At 44.6% G+C, this 23,636-nt stretch overlaps 1 protein-coding gene across 3 annotated transcripts in view; it reads right to left on the reverse strand.

The window, feature by feature from the left end:
- Positions 1-423: 423 nt before the first annotated feature.
- Positions 424-23,636, reverse strand: part of LOC116974449 (probable tRNA methyltransferase 9B) — a 42,489-nt gene continuing 19,276 nt past the window's right edge. The window contains exons 2-5 of one of the 3 annotated variants that reach the window (XM_033022895.1): positions 16,365-16,425; positions 8,259-8,449; positions 7,200-7,373; positions 424-1,710 (exon numbers count right to left, since the gene is read on the reverse strand). In XM_033022895.1, the coding sequence (XP_032878786.1) occupies positions 665-1,710; positions 7,200-7,373; positions 8,259-8,412 (1,374 nt within the window). In that variant the 5' untranslated portion in view covers positions 8,413-8,449; positions 16,365-16,425 and the 3' untranslated portion in view covers positions 424-664. Of the gene's footprint in view, positions 1,711-7,199; positions 7,374-8,258; positions 8,460-16,364; positions 16,426-23,636 lie in introns of all 3 variants that reach the window. The other 2 variants (XM_033022894.1, XM_033022896.1) reach the window with 2 other exon arrangements.

The following is a 23,636-nucleotide window of genomic DNA, read 5'->3' on the forward strand; positions in this document are numbered from 1 at the left end:
ACATATTCAGAAATTAACAAAATACTTTAAAAATCCTTATAATTGGGGCAGCCCAGTGCACAGCGAGTAGAGCTGCTACCTCACAGCACCAAAGACATGGGTTAAATCACGACGTCGGGTGCTATCTGTGTGGAATTTGCATGTTCTCCCTGTGACCGTGCAGGTTTCCTCCAGGTTCTCCAGTTTCCTCCCACAATCCAAAGATATGCGAGTTTGTAGGTTAATTGGCCTCTGTAAATTGTCCTTCCAGTGTAGGAAATGGCTGTAAATGTGCGAACGGGTGGTCAATAGCTGGCATGGACTCAGTGAGCGAAAGGGCTTGTTTCCATGCTGTATCCAATCAATATAACACTTTATTTCAGCACAAAATACATTAATGTTTTTTGTTAATTTTCAGCTGGTTGATAATCAAAGTACATGAAGTTTTTGAATTAAAATATTTTAATCAAGAGTGCAAAACGTTAGTCATTATAATAATATTTGGCAGCACATGTTCCTGGTCAAGTACTGCATTATCATCAAATCTATTAAAGTAACACACAAATTAAATAAAACCAAATGAAAACAATATGCACAAACACTTAAAAGACACAATGATGATTAATAAAGTATTGTCCATTAACATTTAGGATGTAATTATTGTTAAATCTCAAGTTTGGCAAGCTCATACCTTTTCTGCAATTACACACCAGTTAGAATGATCATAGTACGTCTGAATCACCTTGAGGTCTTCTGTGTACTTTTCTATGAGCTCAATCAGCTCGCCTTGTTTAAAAACATGGTAGTATCTGAGATATGCACTATTGAAATTCATCTGATCTTTGTTGTCCTTTGACAATACTTGTGGCTCCAAATGCCAGCTCTTGGTATCGGTGATCACGTTACCTTGATCATTGTTATATCTGTCTTTCTCACAGTCAGGGCAGATTGCAGATTCATTTTTGCAGTGGCAGTTATGGATGTTATTTTGGAACAGAGGCTGCGAAGCAAGATCAGGTAAACAAACTTCCGCACAGCTACCAAACAGGCCGGGAGAATCTCGAAGTCCAAAAGATCCAGCACATGGGTATTCAAAGAATTGCATGCCAGATGCTGAACTGTTGTGCTGGCTGGGTAGTTGCGACTCGGAGAGAACATTCAGAACATCTTCACAACTTGGTCCATAAGAGAACACATTTGAAACAACCCTGGTCAGCTGGTCACTTTTGCTTTGTTTGAAAGATTTTATCGCACCATTTGTTTTAACTGCAGCAGAATAATCCTGACACAGCCACAGTTCTTTGGGTGTTTTTGTTCTATTATTGGTGCTAAACTTTAGCACAGAGTTGAGTGATTGTGAAAACAACCATAAGTTGAAACATTTTTCAATCAGTAATGTAGCCTCCTTTCCCAACATGGAGGCTTCGTTTGACTTTAAGTGTTTTTCACAGCTATTAAGTTCATGCTTACAAATAAAAGATTTACTTTGATTAATAACTTTATTATTGTACTGGAATGATTTATCATCTTGATTCATTATTCTGCTCTCAGAACATTGTGTAGGTGGAGATGTTGGGTTCCATGGAATTAAAATATCTTGTTTTTCAAACTTTCGTCGTTTTTGCTCCATTGCCCATACGTAAATCATAATTTTCCCTCTTACTTTCAAAATCCTTGCCATTTCCTTTATTGCTTGAATACGACGTTCTTTTGTGGAAAAATGGTGTATCACTAAAGCAAAAAAAAGAGGTAAATACTTTCTTAGACACCAGTGTTGTCAATAAGCTGAAAAGAGTGCAGAGAAGATTTGGTGGGGTTTTGCCAGGACACGAGGGCCTGTGCTATAGGGAAAGACTGGGCAAGCTAGGACTTTAATGAATTAGGAATTCGGAATTAGGAATCCGCCGGAACACCGGAACGCCGCCTCAGCCCCAAAGCCAGGTCACCATCACCGGAACGCCGCCTCAGCTCGGAATTCGGCCAGCCTTGCGTTGGTAAGTCCTGGCTGACTCTGCCTCCGGAGCCTCGAGGTCGGTCGCAGTTGGAGGCCGCCAGCTCCGCCATTAGGCCTCAGCGCAGACGGAGGCAGAGAAGGGGGATACAACAAGAAAAGTCGCATTCCCCCGAAGGAAGAGACAAAAACATTTGTTTCACCCCCCCCCCCCCACACATATACACAACCTAATAAACTAAAATTTAACTAAAACAAGACAAAGAAAACAACAAAAAAAGTAAAAATAGACGGACTGCAGGCGAGCCGCAGCTGTCAACAGCACCGCCACTTCCGGAATGTTTTGCAACATACGAGGAATTTCATTGGCCAGGTCAGTCATACAATTAAAAGTACCAGATCACTTCAAAAACACGTTTTAACATGAACATCCACCACAGTGACTCCTACACATTCCTCACTGCGATGGAAGGCGAAATAAAGTTCAAGTCTTTCCCTTAGTTCTTCCTTGGTCGTGGGCCTTGAGCCCCCTTTGACGGGACGATCTTGACTGCCGTAGCCGGCGGCGTTCAGGCTCTTCGCGCCGAGGTGATCTACTCCTGCATCGAGGGGATGTCAGTTCCCCCACGCCGGGCGATCGAACCTCGTGTCGGGGCTGGTGAACCTTCCACGACGTTGGAGCTTCCCGACTAGCCTCACCTGAGACTGCGAGCCCTTTATATTAAAGTCCACGGTGGTCGCAGTCCCAGGCAAGGGATCAGCTCCGATGTTAAGTCTGCGCCCCGCGGTGGGGCTCACCACAGTCCAAGGCTTCCAGCTCCATCGATGGAAGGCCGCAGAGCCCGGAGAATGTGATCCGAAAATTGATCACATCTCCGGGAAGGTAAGTGCTTGAAAAAAAGTTTCCCCTGATCCCCTCCCTCCTCCCCCCTCCCCCCACATAAAACAAACCGAAGAACATTAAAAACAAAACTTTTAACAAACTAAAAAATAACAAAAAGAATGAAAAAACACACAGACTGCAGGCAGGGCAGCCATCTCCCCGGCGCCCCCTCAAAGCCAGCCAGAACCTCAGCCGAGAGCTTCCAAAATCCAGACATCACGTTACCTGCCCCACCAGAGGGGAGAGAACACTAAATCATTGTTATACTACAATCAGGAACGCATATCGCTCTGTTTCCAGTGCGGCTCTGGGACTCTCTGATCATTGTTGAGTACACCTTATTCCAACCTACAGGCAGAAACTAAAATTTGCCAAGCCTGTGGTCACAACAATGAAAGAGTGGACAAGCGAGGGCATTGAAAACTGCAAGGCTGCGTACTCTCCCCTCTCCTTTAAGCTCTCTACACCAACGACTGCACCTCCACAGACTCCTCTGTCAAGCTTCTCAAGTTTGCGGATGACACAACCCTGATTGGACTGATCCAGGATGGGGAGGATTCTGCCTACAGACAGGAAGTGACACAGCTGGAGCCCTGGTGCCATTCCAACAATCTGTAGCTCAATGCTCTTAAGATGATGGAATTGATCCATCAACAACACTGTGGAGTCATTTAAGTTCCTTGGAACCATCATCTCCAGGGACTTTAAATGGGAGGCAATCGTCGACTCCACAGTCAAAAAGGCCCAACAGAGATGTATTTCCAGCGGCAGCTGAGAAAATACAATCTGCCACAGGCAATGATGGTTCAGTTTTATACTCCCATTATAGAGTCTGTCCTCATCTTCTCCATCATGGTCTGGTTTGGTTCAGCCACCAAGCATGACATCCGGAGGCTGCAGCGCATCATTCGATCAGCCGAGAAGGTTGGCTGCAACCTTCCCCCCATTCCTTGCATGTATACATATTTGGCTAATAACATTTATTCAATTAAATTAAATTCATTGAGAAATAGAATGATGTCCAAAAATATGAATACATTAAAAACATGATCGTTAACTTTGAATTAAATGGTCAGAAATATATATTAACTAGACTAAGTGGGAGTGTTCACATGGGAGGGCTGGTCCCCCAACGCAATATTCCACCTCTCCACGAGGGGGAATATTGGGGGGGGGGGGGGGGGGGGGGGGGCTTTCTGGAGAGCTAGTATGGGTGTTGTGGGCTGAAGGGACTGGTTTCCAGAGGACTAGTATGGACATTGTGGGCCAAATAAATTCTTGGGGTGGCAGCTCAGTCACTCAAGCCTGATGTGCTGGCAGCTCACTCACGGCTGGTAGGCTGGCAGGTGACTCACAGCTATTCCTTGAAATTCCACTTCAAGCAGAGTGCAAGGCCACCAAATTCAAGTGCACTTTCATACCACTTCAAATTCAGGTGCAGTTTCCTACCACTTCAAGCAGGGTGCAAGGCCACTGAATTCAAGTGCAGTTTCCTACCACTTCAAGCAGGGTGCAAGGCCACCAAATTCAAGTGCACTTTCATACCACTTCAAATTCAGGTGCAGTTTCCTACCAGTTCAAGCAGGGTGCAAGGCCACTGAATTCAAGTGCAGTTTCCTACCACTTCAAGCAGGGTGCAAGGCCACCAAATTCAAGTGCAGTTTCCGACCACTTCAAGCAGGGTGCAAGGCCACGGAATTCAAGTGCAGTTTCCTACCACTTCAAGTAGGGTGCAAGGCCACCAAATTCAAGTGCAGTTTCCTACCACTTCAAGCAGGGTGCAAAGCCACCGAATTCAAGTGATGTTTCCGACCACTTCAAGCATGGAGCAAGGCCACCAAATTCAAGTGCAGTTTCTTACCACTTCAGGCAGGGTGCAAGGCCACCAAATTCAAGTGCAGTTTCCTACCACTTCAAGCGGGGTGCAAGGCCACCAAATTCAAGTGCAGTTTCCTACCACTTCAAGCAGGGTGCAAGGCCACCAAATTCAAGTGCAGTTTCTTACCACTTCAAGCAGGGTGCAAGGCCAACAAATTCAAGTGCAGTTTCATGTCACTTCAAGCAGGGTGCAAGGCCACCAAATTCAAGTACGGTTTCATACCACTTCATGCAGGGTGCATGTCCACCAAATTCAAGTGCAGTTTCATACCACTTCAAGCACGGTGCAAGTCCACCAAACTCAAGTGCAATTTCATACCACTTCAAGCACGGCCCAAGTCCACCAAACTCAAATGCAGTTTCACACCACTTCAAGCAGGGTACAAAGCCACCAAATTCAAGTGCAGTTTCCTACCACTTCAAGCTGGATGCAAGGCCACCAAATTCAAGTGCAGTTTCCTACCACTTCAAGCAGGGTGCAAGGCCACCAAACTCAAGTGCAGTCTCCTACCACTTTAAGTAGGGTGCAGGGCCACTAAATTCAAGTGCAGTTTCCCACCACTTCAAGCGGGGTGCAAGGCCACCAATCTCAAGTGCAGTTTCATACCATTTCAAGCAGGGTGCAAGGCCACCAATCTCAAGTGCAGTTTCATACCATTTCAAGCAGGGTGCAAGGCCACCAATTCAAATGCAGTTTCATACCATTTCAAGCAGGGTGAAACCACCATGAAACCACCATAAAACCACACAAAACACCACATAAACACCACACACAGTTCAGTAGACATTCAGTGTGTTCAGTTGATTCACAGCTCAGACAGAGTCGTGACCTCTCCCTCCCCCATCTTGCAGAGACTGAGCCACACCCACATTTCCGGGTTTTATAATCCCTCCCCACTCCCACCGGAAGGGGCCTTCATGTCGTGATTGACAGGAGAGAGATTCTCAACATTTTTTAAACACTAATAACACTTTTATTTTTCATTGATGGGAAGAATCCTCTGCACCTGATGAGCGGAGGGGACTTAGTAAGATGGCCAAAAATCACAGCCGTAAGTGGTAGCGTTTTATCTAAATTCAATATACAGTGCAAACAGGAAGTTGTCAAGTTTAGACTTTTAATCTTTTGCCATTTTAAACCAACCACCTCCAACCATTTGCTGTGCTTTATTTCAAACCAACCACCACCAACCATTTCTTGTGCTTTATTTCAAACCAACCACCAGCAACCATTTGCTGTGCTTTATTTCAAATCAACCACCACCAACCATTTGCTGTGCTATATTTCAAACCAACCACCACCAACCATTTGCTGTGCTTTATTTCAAACCAACCACCACCAACCATTTGCTGTGCTTTATTTCAAACCAACCACCACCAAACATTTGCTGTGCTTTTTCAAACCAACCACATTTTCATTTTCAAACCACATTAAGGGCACTCAAGGTCAGTAAAACCACACTCACAGTTTAGTAGACATCTGTTCAGTGTTATTCACAGCTCAGACTGAGAGACGTGGCCCACTCGCTCCCCCATCTTGCTGAGACTGAGTGAGGCACTCAACACTTCCGGGAGTGGCCTTCAGGAGAGAGAATCTCAACATTTTTAAAACACTAGTAACTCTTTTATTTTTAATCAATGGGAAAAATCCTCGTGTCCTGCGTAACGGAGGGGGACTCTGAATAAGATGGCCAAAAATCACAGCCGTAAGTGCAGCGTTTTTTCTAAAATCAATATACAGAACAGGAAGTGGTCAAGATCATACTTTTAGTAATATAGATTTCAAAAATAGAACTGCTTCCTTTCTGATGTGATTGTAAGCTAATATTTTAATCAGAATACATTGGGACAGTCAGGAGAAGTGCTTGGAGATGGTGACATCTGTCAAGTGAGATCACCCTACAGCTCAGCAGATGGCTCACGTATTCCATTTAACCGGCTGTTGCCACGGTTTGCTGGAGAATCCTGAGCATCTCAAGCAAACCTTGAAAGAGTCCGACAATAGACTTTACATCATCAACTTTTTTTAAAGGCACCTAACATTCACTTCACACGATAGGCTAATAAACTGACCCATCAGTTTAGAATTTGAGTAATGTCTGTGCTGATTCAGGGTTGTTATTGCCACGTGTACTGAGATACAGTGAAAAGTTTTGTTTTGCATGCCATCCGGTCAGATCAGATAATACTATGCATAAATACAATCAAAGCAAACTCAGGTACAATAGCCAGAGTGAAGAGGAAGATACAGTGCAGAATATAGTTCTCAGCATTGTAGCCGATCAGGTCCAGAGGGTGTAATAATGCGAACGGACTGTAATTATAAAACAGTCACCAGGAACTACGGATCTTGGCATCTTGAGCAACACAAAATGCTGGAGTAACTCAGCTTGTTGAACAGTATCTGATGCTGCCTGACCCGTTGAATTATTCCAACACTTTGTGTCCTGCTCAATCATAAAACGTATTTTGCTTATTGCTGAACAATAGAATAAATTAGTTTCTCACCTGCTATGGACAGAATGGCATCAAAACACTGACTGCGATATGGTAGGTGCAGACTGTCACATACCATGGTCTCATAGTTCTGCTCTCTTGCGGATTCTACCAAGGGCAGGCAATAATCGCAACCCACTTTGTAGGCTTGATTGTTGATACAAAGGTACTTCCCATTCCCACATCCTAAATTAAAAAAGAAATTATATTTAAAATATAATTTACCTTCTTAAATTGTGGTAAGCAAAAGGTGACTTAGCAGGTGAGGGTATTGCAAACAGATACATCCCTCATGCGATGGCCCCGGTATATTAGATTAGATTTAGATTAGATTAGAATAATGGTTCTGTGCTTGTAATCACTGCAGTTTAGGAGGAAGAGAAGCAAATCTCATTGAAACCTACTGAATAATGAAAGGCCGAGATAGTGTGGATGTGGTCGGTGGGGGCGCTGCGAGTTGGCTGCCCTGCCAGCAGCGTGTTCGTCATATCTACTTTTTTTTTTTTTTTTTTTAATGTGTCCAAATGTGTGTTTTAATGTTTCTTAGTGTGTCTTGTGTGGGGGTGGTGAGGGGGGGAACCGCTTTCGGTCGCCTCCTCCACGGAGAGGCGACTTTTTCCATGACGCCTCCCTCGCGGCCTAACACCATGTTAGGCAGATGGTAGGTGAAGGAATTTTTGATAGGCACCTATATTCCTTCCTCTGGCTTCACAAATCTCTTTTGTTCTTATTTCACACCTTTTGTCTTTATCTCTGGCCTTTGTCCAACCATGTGCCTTTCAAAACCCCCTTCACTTGTATCCACCCATCGCTAGGCTGTCCTGCCCCTCCTCTCTTCCAGCTTTCCCCCCTCCCCCCACCCGAATCAGTCTGAAAGGTTTCGCCCTGAAATGTCACCTATTTAAGTTCTCCAGAAATGCTGCTTGACCTGCTGAGTTACTCCAGCACTTTGTGAGTTCTTTTGTTCATTAACACTGCTCTCATGGCAAGCAGAGGTGCCAAACACAAGACAAGTATCAACTTGACAGGAGTTTCACTCTGAGCTCTTGTTATCTTGCTCTTGTCACTAACCAATATCGGCGATGAGACTGCCAGATTCTTGTTCCATAAGAAACTGACGTACTCTGGGCCAAGCTTTGTATCGAGTGTCATTGAAGTGAGGAGCAATCTTCTCATACACACTATGAACATAGTCCTTCTCCAGGCGACTTGCTTCCTTGTCCATCGTGTAACTATGTATTCGGTCATGTACCTCGCCAAGTCTTCAAGAAACTTAAGGAAAAGAATGCAAACACGAAAGTTATTTAAAAAGTCTTAGAATTGAGTTAACAATAGGGTTATTAATTTTACACTGCTACATGCGCAGAAAATTTCAGAACACGTTATTTGTTCATGCTGTCATTGATATCAACCAAATAAATATGTTCAAAACAAAGTATTTTTGTATTTTGTCTGCACGTTTCCTGCGAAGGTGTTCACACCCAAATACAGTGTTTGGTAATAATATCTCTATACGTTTATTATTGTCACGTGTACAGAGGTACAAAGAAAAGCTTTGTTTTGTTTGCGAACTAATCAGACCAATGAATTCATATACATAACTACAATCTCGTCAAAGTCATACCACAGGTAGACCAAAAGGGATGGTAGAGGGCAGAATATAGTGGTTAGCATTGTATTGAATTAGTTCCAAAGCTGAAGTCTAATGTCTATAATGGAATAGAGATGCATTGGACGGTGCCATAACTTATGGAAGGGCCGTTCAGAAGCCTGATAACAGATGGAAAGTTGTTCCAGTCTGGTGGTGCACACTTTCAATCTTCTGTACCTTGGTTGATTTATGGCGTAATCAATTGGTGCACATTAGTTTGTTTTATAAGGGCTCTTTAATGACATAGTTAAACAACTATGTTGTTTGTCTCTTCTCTGTATTCCCTTGTAAATTTATCTAATTACCCTGAAATTCAAACAGATGACAAACTACAGGGCTCTAATGTGAGCATGTCTAAAACAAGCTTAGGTGAAATATGATCTGGGAGAAGGGTGCAAGCCCATTCTTTTCAGTAGTATTCCCCAGGTTAGGATTGTGCTGAGGTGAATGCTGTCCAGTCCATCACACAGACCACACTTCCCACCATTGACTCCATCTACACTTCACACTGACTTAGAGAAGCAGCCAACAAAATCAAAGGCGTCCCACCCCGGTCATTGAATGAATGAATTATATCTTTTATTTCGAACGATTAAAAAAAAAAAAAAAGAAAAGAAAAGATGAAAATGAATAAATAAAAGGAAAATTATATATATACATATATATATATATATACATAAATACATACACACATACATATACATATATACATACATACATATATACACACAAACACATATACATAACATATATGTACATACATAAATTAAAAAATCAAAAGCCAATTTCAACATAATACACATTAGACTCGTTCGAAAAGGGATAGGAAGAAGCCTATGCTTGTCAAGTCCTACCCCCATGCTTCACCATTAACAAATACAAAATTCAATAAAATAAACTAAACAGACAATTCAAATAAAACTACTCCAATCAAGCTGTTATGAAAAAAAGAACAAAAAAAGAAAAGAACAAAAAGAACAAGCATCATTAACATCTGTGAGATTTACATTCTCCTTCCTCATTACTGTACTTTTCAAAGATATATCTTTTGTACATTTTTTTAAATTGCATTATATTCATACTTTGTTTAATCGTTTCGTCAAGACCATTCCACAAAACCACCCCACAAATGGAAATACACATACTTTTTAAATTGGTCCGAGCATAATGCTGGTTCAAGTTTAGTTTCCCTCTAAAGTTATAATCCCCCTCTCTGTCTTTGAACAGTTTTTGTATGTTTACAGGTAGCAGTTTATTTTTTGCTTTATAAATTATTTGTGCAGTCTTAAATTCTACCAGATCCTTAATCTTTAAGGTGTGTAATTTTAAATACAGTATATTGGTGTGTTCATTATATCCTACATTATTTACTATACGAATAGCTCTTTTTTGTAGTGTGATTAGTGATTGTAAGGTGGTTTTGTAGGTGTTGCCCCATCCTTCCACACAGTAATCTAAATACGGTAACACAAGTGAGCTGTACAGAATATACAGTGCTCTCTCATTCAAAACATGCCTTGCTTTCCCCATCACTCCAATACTCCGTGCTACTTTTGCTCTCACATGTTTTATATGGGGTTTCCAGCAGATTTTGTGATCAAGAATCACACCCAGAAATTTATTTTCATACACTCTTTCTATTTCAACATTATTTATCATTACTTTTACTTGTGTATTTATTTTGCGTTTTCCAAACAGCATAAGTTTGGTTTTGTTTAAATTTAATGATAATTTATTCAAATCAAACCATGTTTTTAGTTTACTGATTTCTGCTGTGACCACCTCCAAAAGCTGCTGCAAATTGTCCCCATCACAGAAAATATGAGTGTCATCTGCAAATAACACAAATTTCAAGAGGTTTGACACCCTACATATATCATTAATATACAAAATAAATAATTTGGGGCCCAAAACCGACCCCTGTGGGACTCCACAAGTTATTTCTAAGCATGTTGATTTGCAGTCCCCTATTTGCACAAACTGATGTATTTTACTTATGTAGCTTCTCATCCACTCTAGTACAACCCCTCTGATTCCATACTTTTCCAGTTTTTTGATTAGCAAATGATGATTCATTCGTCTCGCCGTTCTTGTCGGGCAGAAGGTACAGAAGCTTGAAAGTGTGCACCACCAGACTGGAGCAACTTTCCTTGTAATCAAACATTTTTAACAAACTCCAGAAAATTACATATTTCCATTGCAATGAGAAACCTTTTAGAATGAGGAAACTGTAGCAATAAACATAGTGCTGGAGGACCTCAGCAACTGTGGAGGAAATTGGACTGATGGCAGTTCTGGTTGAGACATTTCTATAGACTGATTCTTCACAGTGAATTGGCAGAACCCTGGGGAGTGTTGTAGAGCGGACGAGTTGTAGGAGTGCAGGTACAGGGTTCCTTGAAAATGGCATCACAGATAAATAGGGTAGTCAAGAAGGCTTTTAGTACATTGGCCTTTATCAGCCAGGGTGCTGAATAAGATGTTGGATATTATGTCACAGTCGTACAAGATGTTGATGAGGCTGTATCTAGAATATTGTGTTCAGTTTTGGTCACCCTGCTACAAGAAGGAAGTTAAATTGGAAAGAGTGCAGAGAAGATTTGCCAGGACTTGAAGCCCTGAGGTATAGCAGAGCTGCCAACTCTCACGCATTGAGCGTGAGACTCACGCATTTCATGAAATTCTCGCTCTCACACTGATCACAGAATTTCTCATGCTCAAAAAAAAAGTTTTTAAAAAATAAATAAAGAAGTCACGAACAATTCAATTCGCCCAAGGCTTCCAGATCCAATCAATGAGAATAGTTTTCTGTTTTATGGGTTTCCCGTAAAGAATGAGCAATTTGATTGGCTTAAGCCCATCGCACACTATTGAAAATGGCAATGTAACCGTAGTACTAATGATTCCATTTGACATTCATGGAACCAAAATCTGCAGGTGCTGGAAATTCAAAAGCAAGCAAAAATTGTTTTAGAGGTGAGTAAAAACCATGAGGGGAATACATAAGGTGAATGCGTAGCCTTTTTCCCGGATATGTGATTCACGAACCACAACACTCATTTGGGGGAGGGGGGATGGGGGGAGGATGACTTGGGGGGGGAAGTAGTTTAATTCAGAATCTACAACTTCCCGAGCAAATGGTGTGATAGGTGAGACACGCCGTGGTCCCAGCACCGACCCCCGAGGCACCGCTCACACCTCACACCCTCACCAACGGCCGCTCTGTGTTCGTCGGCCGCTCTGTCCACACCCTATGGAGTTTTAACCCTGGCCCGGAGCCAGGAGCGGACCGGGTGAGTGGGGGCATCGGTGCCACCACCGGAGCCACGGGGATGAATCTCGGGCTAAGGCTCCGCTCCGATGCCCGACCCCCACGTCACTGACCCTCACCTCCCCCTGACCCCAGCTGGACACAAGCACCTAGACCGGCCCGCATTGCCGAGGGGGCCGGGGAAACGCTAAGTCTCCAAATTTCCACTCACTCCGGGTGATGTCGCTGCTTCACTGACACACAACCTAACACACACCCTGACACACTCTCTCAACACATACATTCTCACACACAATCTCACACACACTCTCACAAACACTGACACACCCTCACACACTGATACACACTCACACCCTCTCACACATACTGGCACACACTCTCACACACACTCAGTGGGGAGGCGCTGCGAGACAGCTGCCCTGCCAGCAGCATGTTCGTCATTTCTACTTTTTTGTTTTTTTTAATATGTCCAAATGTGTGTTTTAATGTCTCTTGGTGTGTCTTGTGTGGGGGGTGGTGAGGGGGGAAAGGGGGGAAAGGGAGGAACCTCTTTCAGTCGCCTCCTCCACGGAGAGGCGACTTTTTCCATGTTGCCTCCCTCGCGGCTGACACCATGGATTGGTGCGGCCTTTCCCGGAGTCGGGCCCGGAGCTTCAGCAGCAGGCGCAGTGTGGACTTTTCATCGCAGAGCGGGGCAAACCCATGCTGGGGTCGACAGAAGGTAGCGTTCCAATCGCTGGCCCTTGGACTGTTACAGCCTGAATCGCGGGCGTGGCGTCCGGAGCCTGGGATCCCTCGTTGGGGATCCCCGGAGAAGAGCTCCGACTGCCGGCCTACAACATCCTGAAGCCACGGAGCATCTAGCCACGGGCGGCGTGGACTTACCTTCCGGAGCGGGATCCCTCGCTGGGGATCCCTGGAGAAGAGCTCCGACCGCTGGCCTGCGGCCTACAACATCCTGAAGCCACGGTCTCCAATAGGGAAGCACCGATTCGGGACTTACTTTTCAGACAAGAGATGGCCTGTACATCTGGCCATCTCGCAGCGGCAACTGCGGAGGTTTATGGCCACGACCACGGGGTATCAATGGAGGAGGACTGACTGTACCTTCCACCACAGTGAAGATTGCTGTGGTGGATGTTTGTCTTAAATTTTTATTGTATATTGTGTGTTCTTTTTCATTGTACCGCTGCTGGCAAGTTCATTTCACTGCACTTTATTGTGTATATGATGAATAAATCTGATTGATTGACTGACACACACTCTCACACACATCCTCACTTCAATCAGTGAAAAGACTTAGTTGAAGACACCTCACACGCTCTTCATCTCAATGACCCGTTTTCCAGGCCCCCACTCCCTCATCATCACCATGGATGTCCAGTCACTCTACACCTCCATCCCCCACCAGGAGGGTCTTAAAGCAGCAATGTTACAAAATTTTGAGATTTTAAAAATCAAGTCTGCAATTTATCCCATCAGATAAAGCATAGAAATAAGTTTAATTTGACACCTAATTCACTTTCATATCTCAAGTATTTAAAAAGTTATGGCCATTTTCATACTCGGAAATTAGCATCTTGTTCCCTATTGATTTTCTATGGACATAACAAAAAAGCTGTGATCGTGGACAGTCAAAAGCCCATAACTTTCTTAAAAATTAAGAGAACTGAATGAAATTTTCAGTTATCATAGATTGAAGCATTCTGAAACAAATATAAAATAATCTTACTTGGATGACCTGAAATTAAAGCATATAATTAGTTAGTTACCTAATTGTAGCTAATTCCAAACTTCAATTACTAGATCTAAACATCTATCCATTTCTTAATAAATGATTAACATTTTTAAATAGCCTAAGTGTCCAAATAAAATTCACAAACAATTCACAATAAAACATGATTTTAAAATCTCATTTACATTAATTTATAGGCCAAATGGAAGGAATTTAGTGTTTAATTGATGTAAATTAAAGTCCATTTAAATCAGCTTTCTATTGGGATCCTGTGAACGCGCTGGTTTAGAACGTTCACATTGCGGTAGATTTGTGCCCTCAAATGCCCAGAAAAATACTGCGGGATATAATGGGCCCAAAATTAGCTACTCGCACCATTAAACTTTGATTAAAGGGATCTTAAGAAGCCCTTTTTAACGTAAAAATAAACAGCCTACCTTCCGTTGTCCCCTGTATGAGATCTGGCCCGTTGTCGGCGGTCGGGGGTTTAGAGGTTAATTTTTAACCTACTATAACAATTAAATAAACCCCTTAAAACTAATAATAGCTCAAGCGAGGGAATCTTCCAGCGATTTTTCGTTAATAATTAACTAGGCTGAAAAACCTCGATTTGAACAGCCAAGGGAAAATCGCGTTTTAAACCCGCCCCCCTCTAAACGGCGCCAAAATCGCGCACACGGGCTGGGACAGATTTTCAGCGACGCTTCAGGTATGTTTTGCAACATACCTACTTAAAGCCGTTTCTTCCTCGACCGCAGACCAAGCCAATTTCCGTTCTCCAATACTCTCGTCTGCCTAGCAGAGCTGGTCCTTACCCTCAACAACTTCTCCTTTGACTCATCCCACTTCCTCCAGATCCAAGGAGTAGCTATGGGCACTCGCATGGGCCCTAGCTATGCCTGCCTCTTTGTAGGGTACGTCAAACAATCCCTGTTTCAGTCGTACACTGGCTCTATCCCCGAACTCTACCTCTGCTACATTGACGACTGCATTGGTGCTACCTCCACCACCCTTGCAGAACTCACTGACTTCATCAACTTCACCACTAATTTCCATCCTGCACTTAAATTCACTTGAACCATCTCCGACATCTCCCTACATTTTCTAGCCACTCCCCGTTGAGCTGAAGGGTCTGTTTCCATGTTGTACGAGTCCATGTGTAAGAAAGAACTACAGATGCTGGTTTAAATCGAAGGTAGACACAAAATGCTGGAGTAACTCAGCGGGTGAAGCAGCATCTCTGGAATGGGCGACATTTTGTGTCGAGACCCTTCTTCAGACTGATGTCAGGGGAGGGGGCTGGACAAAGATAGAATGTAGACACTGAACACCTCCGCTCAGTCCGTCTTAACCTACCTGATCTCCCGGTATCTCAACACTTCACCTCCCCCTCCCATTCCCAATCTGACCTTTCTGTCCTGGGCCTCCTCCATTGTCAGAGTGAGGCCCAGCTCAAATTGGAGGAACAGCACCTCATGTTTCGCTTGGGTAGTTTACACCCCAGCGGTATGAACATTGACTTCTCTAACTTCAGATAGCCCTTGCTTTCTCTCTCCATCCCCTTCCCAGTTCTTCCACTGGTCTTACTGTCTCCAACTACATTCTATCTTTGTCTCGCCCCCTCCCCTGGCGTCTGAAGAAGGGTCTCAACCCAAAATGTCGCTCATTCCTTCTCACCAGAGATGCTGCCTCACCCGCTGAGTTACTCTGGCATTTTGTACGAGTCTATGATCTATGAGTCCATGTGTGGTGTTTCAACCTCCTGAAACGTCACCACTCAAAGCATCTGCTTGTATTGTACATCTAAATTAGCCCAATTAAACCAACTGATATTCTGCCCATACCCTTTCCAATTGGCAAGTACGTCTTAAACAATTCGGGTCACATTCTGGGATTCTTTCTTTAACCCCTCTGGCTCTTACTAATTGAAGTAAATTTGCAGACGGCTCTTCTACTCTCTTTTCTCCCTCATAACGCTACACTGCAACCTTGCCACATCCCACATCATGTCCTTCCCTTTCTTTTGCTTGCTCCTTTCCAAAAGTGAAATGGTGGGACATAGATTATAAATAGCTAATCGAAGAGTTTATACCATGTAGAAACAACGAACTGTAGCTGCTGGCTTACACAAAAAAGACACAAGGTGCTGGAGAAATGCAGCAGGTCAGGCAGCATCTCTGGAGTACATAGAAATGAGACATTTTGGGTTGGGACACTTCAGAAGAGTCCTGACCTGAAAAGTCACTTATCCATGTTCTCCAGAGAAGCTGCCTGACCCACTGAATTACTCCAGCACTTTGTGCCCTTTAAGAGCTTACAGAAACCTCTTTAGTTAATTTCATGGATCATAAGCCGAGTATCATGCTGGATTTTCTTCTTTTTCCGAGGCAATTATGTTGTTATATCTGATATATTGCAGCAATTTATCCGCATTACTAATCCCACATCTAGAGCTTGCCTCATGCAACACAAAATTAATGAACTCAGGCACTACAGGAAAGCATCAGTAGATGGACTAACCTCTGAACAGTGACGCTTTAGCAGACTTGTCATTCTATTACTTCAGAAAGGTTAATGACATCTATAATAGAAAAGTACATTGTTGTTTAAAATTATCCATAATTTTCACGTTAAAATCCAATGTGAAATTAATTGTTGTATTCAAAATTACTCTGATAAAACCACATCACAGAATCATGTTCAACAAAATCTGGTAATCTAAATTAGAACTAGACATGGAGAAATGAGACTGCAAATGCTGGAATCCGGAGCTACATATGCTGTTTAAAATAAAAATTGTTTCACTTTCGCTTTTTTGTTTTTACAGAGCACAGATCTCAACACTTAAACAACCTCTACTTATGATGAAGCGTTGAACTCAAAACATTTACATAATTTCTCTTTGCAAACTGAATTTTGTGTGTTTTTTTCTTCCTTCAGTTTTCAAGATTTCCTATTTAAGAAATTACTAGACCAAGTGCAGACCCGTTGGGTCTGTTCCCGAGGGGGCGGCCTGACATAATCACGCAACGCCACGCGCTAGGCGTACGCTGTCAAGGCGCTGCGTACGACGTCAAGACGCTGCGTATGCCCTCAATGCGCCTGCGGGCCGACAGACCGTTGACGCGCGGGATCTTCGGACACTGCAAGCCAGCGAGGACGGCGAAAAGCAACGGGGGGAGCAGGCGATCTTTGGCTTCGCCCAGCGTGGCAGAGCCGGGCCGGGGAGAGGGGGGGGGTTTGAGTGGAGGAAGTAAAATCGCTAGCGAAATGTGAAAAATGTCGGTCGCTAGCGAAATGGGAAAAATGTCGACGTTTTTGGAGGAGAGCCGGGCGGCAGCAGCCGTTATGGTTGCTGGCAAGCAGGAGGTGAAAAAATGAGTAGGGGGAGGATAAAAATGTGTACAGAAAAATGACTACATTTAATGAGGAATGGATGAGTGAATGTAAAAGTGAAATGGCTGGCAAAATGGTAAAAATCTCGGCATGTTGGCGTCTGGGTTTGGCGGAGTAACGAATCAAAGGCCAAAAAAATGACATACACACACACACACAGTTTTATAAGTATACGAGACCAAGTGCAGACCCGTTGGGTCTGTTCCTCCATAGCACGGTTGCGGGGGGGGGGGGGTGTGGCCTGCGAAGACACACACACTAACCACCCCTCCCCCCCACACACACACTCGAGCAGTTAAATGAGAAACAATTAAATTCAATACAATAAAAATAAAGAAGCAGATTTTTATCGTCAGACAAATGCAATTCAGGACTTAGAAACATAGAAAATAGGTGCAGTAGTAGGCCATTCGGCCCTTCGAGACTGCACCGCCATCGAATATGATCATGGCTGATCATCCAACTCAGTATCCTAAGCGGCTTATGACTCTGTAAACCCACAGCTGGAATGAGAGTGCAAGGCGCGTGAGGAGTCGCTGTCCCGAGATGTGTAGAACAAAGAAGCTACAGCGGAACGGAGCTGGAGAATGTTTGTTCTGCAGAACTTTCTCGATCTTTCTGCGCCTTTAATCCACAGCGGCGGGGGGGGGGGGCTTGGAGGCAGGTGGGCCTGGATTGGTCGGCAAGTGGCATTGTGACGTCAAGAGATTGTGAGTCCGGTTTAGATTTTAAAATGAGTGAGTGGGGGGGAAGGATTTTATTTAAAAATGTGCACATAAAAATGTCTAAATTTAATGAGGAGTGGATTAGTGAATGTAAAAGTGAAATCGCTAGCGAAATGGAAAAAAACACGGAGTTTCAGCATGTGGTGTTGGCGGACCAAGGAATCAAAGGGCAAAAATATCTGAAAACGGAATCTGACACACACACACACACACACACACACACACACACACACACACACACACACACACACACACACACACACACACACACACACACACACACACACACACACACACACACACACACACACACACACACACACACACAGTTTTTAATATATAGACACATACGTTTATAACATTGTTTGCAGAGTACTATGGTTACATATTCTGTTGTGCTGCTGTAAGTAAGGATTTCATTGTTCTAACAGGGACGTGAGAGAATAAAACACTCTTGACTAACGTCGCTAATGTGTGGCATAGAACTAGTGTACGGGTGATCGGTGGTCGGCGTGGACTCGGGGGGCCGAAGGGCCTGTTTCCATGCTGTAACTTTAAATTAAATTAAAAACACTAAAACCAGAGGAAATCTAAAGAACGGTCTCTACCCGAAACGTCACCCAATTTCTTCTATCCAGAAATGCTGGCTACTCCATGGAGTTCCCCCGCACAATTAAAGCATTAAAATAGTCTTCACCCTACCACAGTTACGTAACCAGACGCAACTAAATTTAAGGTAGCTCTTATTTCCCAAGAACCCTTTTTTGCTTAAGTCCAAGTCAAGAGAGTTTTATTGTCATGTGTCCCAGATAGGACAATGAAATTCTTGCTTGCTGCAGCACAACAGAATATGTAAACTTAATACAGAACAGGAGATAAAAGTTCAGTGTGTCTATATACCATAGACCATATATATATATATACACAATAAATAAACAGATAAAGTGCAATAGGCTGTTATTTTTCAGAGTTTGGTGGTGGTGGGTCCACTCCTGTTTAAATTCCATTTGGAATATTTTTGGAAAACCAGGAAACCAAGAAGCAAGAGTTATGCCCCTGTCCCACAGGAAACCTGAACAGAAACCTTTGGAGACTTTGCGCCCCACACAAGGTTTCCGTGCGGTTCCTGGAGGTTGCAGGTGGTTGCTGGACGTTGCAGGTAGTGGAAGCTGGTAGGGAGACTGACAAAAACCTCCGGGAACCGCACAGAAACCTTGGGTGGGGCACAAAGTCTCCAGAGGTTTCCGTTCAGGTTTCCTAAGTGGGACAGGGGCATAACTCCTGGATGTTACTCCAGCTCCAGGAAGTGATTCTGCATTGGTTTTCAGCGGTCGCGGCGAGGCGGTGACCGGACAGCAATGGCGACCAAATCCCCCACAATTCAAAGCGAGGGAGAAAGTGGCCAACGCCGATCAGTTGCCGTGGCAGTGCGCATGTGCAGGGCGGCACATGCGCAGAACCACGGCTGACGATGTGCTGGCTGTGGTTGTGCGCATGTGCAGGGGGAGGATGTGCAGGCCATGGCGGATGAGGAGCGAGCGGAGACCCGAGACCCTGACATGGATACGGATGGCGGGCGGAGACGGAGAGTGACACAGAGAGAGATTGAGAGGGGGGCCCGATCAGAATTAAAAGATAGGTGTCCCGGTTGCTTGCCAAGCCGGGCAAAATGGCAGGGCTTTTAGGTTGCCCGTAGCACTTTAGGTCACCATTGGCATCCGAGCAACCGCTAATTTCGAGCCCTGGCTAAGCAAGAGGGTATCTCTGCCCATTAGCAGTTGATTCAAAGACTGGGGAAGTCATAAATGTAAGTTTCTTTGAGTAAAACGTACTAGGGATGCAAGGAATAACTTTTTGTATTGAACTCATAACCATGGATGTGGTGTGCAGGAGTAGGCCATTCGGCCCTTCGAGCCAACACCGCCATTCAATGTGATCATGGCTGATCAACCACAATCAGCACCCTTTTCTTGCCTTCTCTCCATATCCCTTAACTCTGCTATCCCTAAAAGCTCTATCTAACTCTCTCTTGAAAGCATCCAGAGAACCAGCCTCCACTGCCCTCTGAGGCAGAGAATTCCACACACTCACAACTCTCTCTCTGTGAAAAAGTTTTTCCTCATCTCCATTCTAAATGGCTTACCACTTATTATTAAATTATAGCCCCTGATTCTGGCCCCTGGATTCCCCCAACATTGGGAACATGTTTCCTGCCTCTAGCGTGTCCAATCCCTTAATAATCTTGTATGTTTCAATAAGATCCCATTCTCATCCTTCTAAATTCCAGAGTATACAAGCCCAGCCGCTCCTCTTGTTATGAAGGCCAACATGCCATTCGCTTTCTTCACTGCCTGCTGTACCTGCATGCTTACTTTCAGTGACTGATGAACAAGGACCCCCAGATCCTGTTGTAATTTTCCTTTTCCCACTTGACGTGTCGGGGACCGCCCAGAACCTCGGCTTCGGAGGCGGCACAGCGCTGGAGCGCTATCGCGGAGCGGGCGTTGCCTTGCCCGGGTCGCCGCGCTGGAGTTCCGGTGAGCTGAGACCGCTGATGAAACATCGCGGAGCTGTAGGACTGTGGAGCGGCCAGCCGCGGGCGGCGGCGCTGAACTTTAACATCGGGAGCCTGGGATCTCTCGGCGAGATCACCAGTAGTGGAGCTCCATCCGGCGCGGCCTTGTTGGCTTTGGAAGCCACGGCCTCCATTAAGGAAGCGGCCGTTCCAGGTATCGCAAGCCGCTGTGAGGATTCTCCCGACGCCGAAGCACCATCACCCGGCGAGAACGGCCTGGAACATCGGGCCTCCGTAGAGGCAACTGTGGAGGCCTCAATAGGCTCGACTATGGGTGAACTGGGGATGGGACTGGACTTTGTGCCTTCCCTCATAATGGGAACCATTGTGGGGGGATGTTTTTATGTTTAAATTTCTTTATTACTGTTATGTCTGTATTCTTTCTTTATGTGCTGCATGGCAAGAAGCATTTCACTACACCTAGATGTATGTGACCAATAAAATAACCTTTGAAATAACCTTTGAACCGTTGACACCATTTAGGTAGAACATTGTATAGATTGCTGAGAAGGAATGATTTGCAGGGCTATGAAGTGGGATCAAGGGAGTAGAATTGACACGATTCCTTCCTGGGAGCGAGCGTAGATCCCGTGATCACTTTCTAAACCAATACATTTAGTTCCTTTGTAGAATCCACTAAATCTCATGACTATAAGTAACACCAAGCTTTGCCAAACACCTTGTGTTTCGTTTAATAAAAATCTCCTCAAACTCTTCAGAGTGTTTGATATCATTGTGCCGGTAAGACGGAGTTATTAGTCGCGGAAATTGTTTCAGTAATTCCTGATATGGGCTGGTGCTGGGTTGGAGGCTGGTAAGGTGAGAGATAGTCAATGCCGGACGGCAGATGCAGTTCACCTGTGAACGAGTACTGCAATCACTCAAGCGGCGATTTCTTAAATCCACCAGCAAAGAAAAGTGTGGAAGAAAATCCACTCCGATAATAGGTTTTGATACGTCGGCGACTGTGAAAATCCAGCGAAACGTTTTCTGCAGACCGAAGGCAAGCGTGACTGATTTCTGACCGAATGTCCGTATGCTGGAATTTTTTGCGGCAGTGGGAACACATCCGGGGTTAGGGTGTAAACTCTCTTGGGAACTGGAAAGAACGACCGATAACTCGGCGCCAGAGTCAATAAGATATTGCATACCCGAAAAGGCGGTCGATGAGAACAATGCGGTGGCTAGTTTGCCCACGTGCGCTAGTCGCCTTTACAGCCGGGCCTCGTCGTTTCCCCTGGTGTTGATATTTATAGAAAGAGCAAGGAGGTTGACATGACCGAACTGCTGCACCAAATTTGCGGTGTTTCCAGCAAATGCGTTGGGTGTCGCTTCGGCCCCGTCCCCGACCCCCAAGGTTTGCGTTAAACCTGAAATGGGGATGGCTCTGCTGGGCTGCCAAAGCCTGGACTTGCGCAGTGAGCACTGCAATTTGCTGTTCCAACTGTGCATTCTCCGGCTTTACTGTCGCTGCATTAACCACCGTCAACTGCAGCACAGTAATTGTCTCCATGACAATGTCGGCCTGTTTTGCGAGCTCGTCTATGCTGGCCGATTGAAACATACCTATTACGTGCCCCTGCACCTGAGTAGGCATGCATCTGAGAAACTTCTGCTTCCAGACATCACCATCAATGTCTTCATTTATTGCCAGCCTGCGCCATCTCCGCAGCATTTGTGATGGCCTCCTATCGCCGAGATTATCATCTCCCAGCAGCTCCGAAATGCGGGCTTGCTTTGAGGGCTGCGTTCGCTCCAAGACACGGATTTAAACTCGTCGTATGGCGTTGTGAGGAAAGGGTTAATAGGGATAGTTGATTTAGACTAGAAATCCTGAGAAATAGCTGAGGTAGGATAATAGTGAGCTTCAGCACGAACACCCGATACCTCGATGGCTGGATAGTAACAGCAGAAGCACAGGTAGTGAAATTTCAAGGTTGAGAATTAGAAGATAAGCAGTCCAGCAGAAACATTACGAGAACTGGGGGAAAGGGCAGGAACTACTCTGTACTGCTCATGCTTAATAAGATACACGAATAATACGACAACAGCCATCATGACAAAATGTCTCATTTAAATGCACATGCGGTGTATGATGTGGGAGGTAACCTGGACGTTGAAGGGCGTTACGGGTGTTCTGGTGAGAATGTGAACCTCAGTGCTCTGATTGGAAGGAGCCAGAAGGGGAGGCTGATTCAGCCAAATGGTGCTGTATAAGTAGAGGATGGTTTCCTGGTCTCGGTGTGTCTCGGTTGGAGAGACACCCGGGGGCTGCAGACTCGTAAATAAAGGAGTGTCTTGTTTCCACGACTTTGTCTCTGGCATCGTGATTGTGAGCACTCACATTTGCATCTCACAAGCTTGGGGGCTCGGTTCCGGGATCCCACTCCGGACGGCTGGCGGGAGTATACGGAAGAAGGGACGGTGCACCCCGCTGAGTTCAGCGGTCTCAGACTCCTTGCTTGCCGTCAGCCGTTTGAGCAAGTGATATCCGGACAAGAGGCTCTGGAAACAAGAGGGAATCAGGAGTAAAGGAAGGGATCAATCGAGCAATTCCTGTGCACGGGACCCGGGTAAGGAAAGTTGACTATTAAGTACTTCTCGGGCGATTGGGTTAAGACCTTGTGGTTACCGCCCTGAAGAGTTCAGGGGTCTGTACGGGCAAGGCAGGTATGATAAACACGATGTTAAGATAAATACCGCCCTGAAGAATTCAGGGGTCTGTACGGGCAAGGCAGGTATTACCGCCCTGAAGAGTTCAGGGGTCTGTACGGGCAAAGCAGGTATGATAAACACAGTGTTAAGAAAAAGGGACCGAGTAAAGACGGTCCTCACATTCTGCCCGATAGTCCGTTGGGGCGAATGTTCTGTCGGACGGGAGAGGTCGGACAGGGAGATAAGAATTATATAAATTGAATAATTTATTTGAAGTAAGAATGGAACAAATGTGATTTGTGTGTAAAAACCGGTTTGGAATGAAAGAGGAGGTTTATATATGTGATAATTATTTTGATTATTGCATTTGTAGACCACATTGTAAAGGTTAGTAAATAAATTTAAAAAAAATAGAACACAACAAATTATGGAGTTGAACAC

Source organism: Amblyraja radiata, chromosome 6 (genome assembly GCF_010909765.2).
Source record: "Amblyraja radiata isolate CabotCenter1 chromosome 6, sAmbRad1.1.pri, whole genome shotgun sequence".
Lineage (NCBI taxonomy): Eukaryota > Metazoa > Chordata > Chondrichthyes > Rajiformes > Rajidae > Amblyraja > Amblyraja radiata.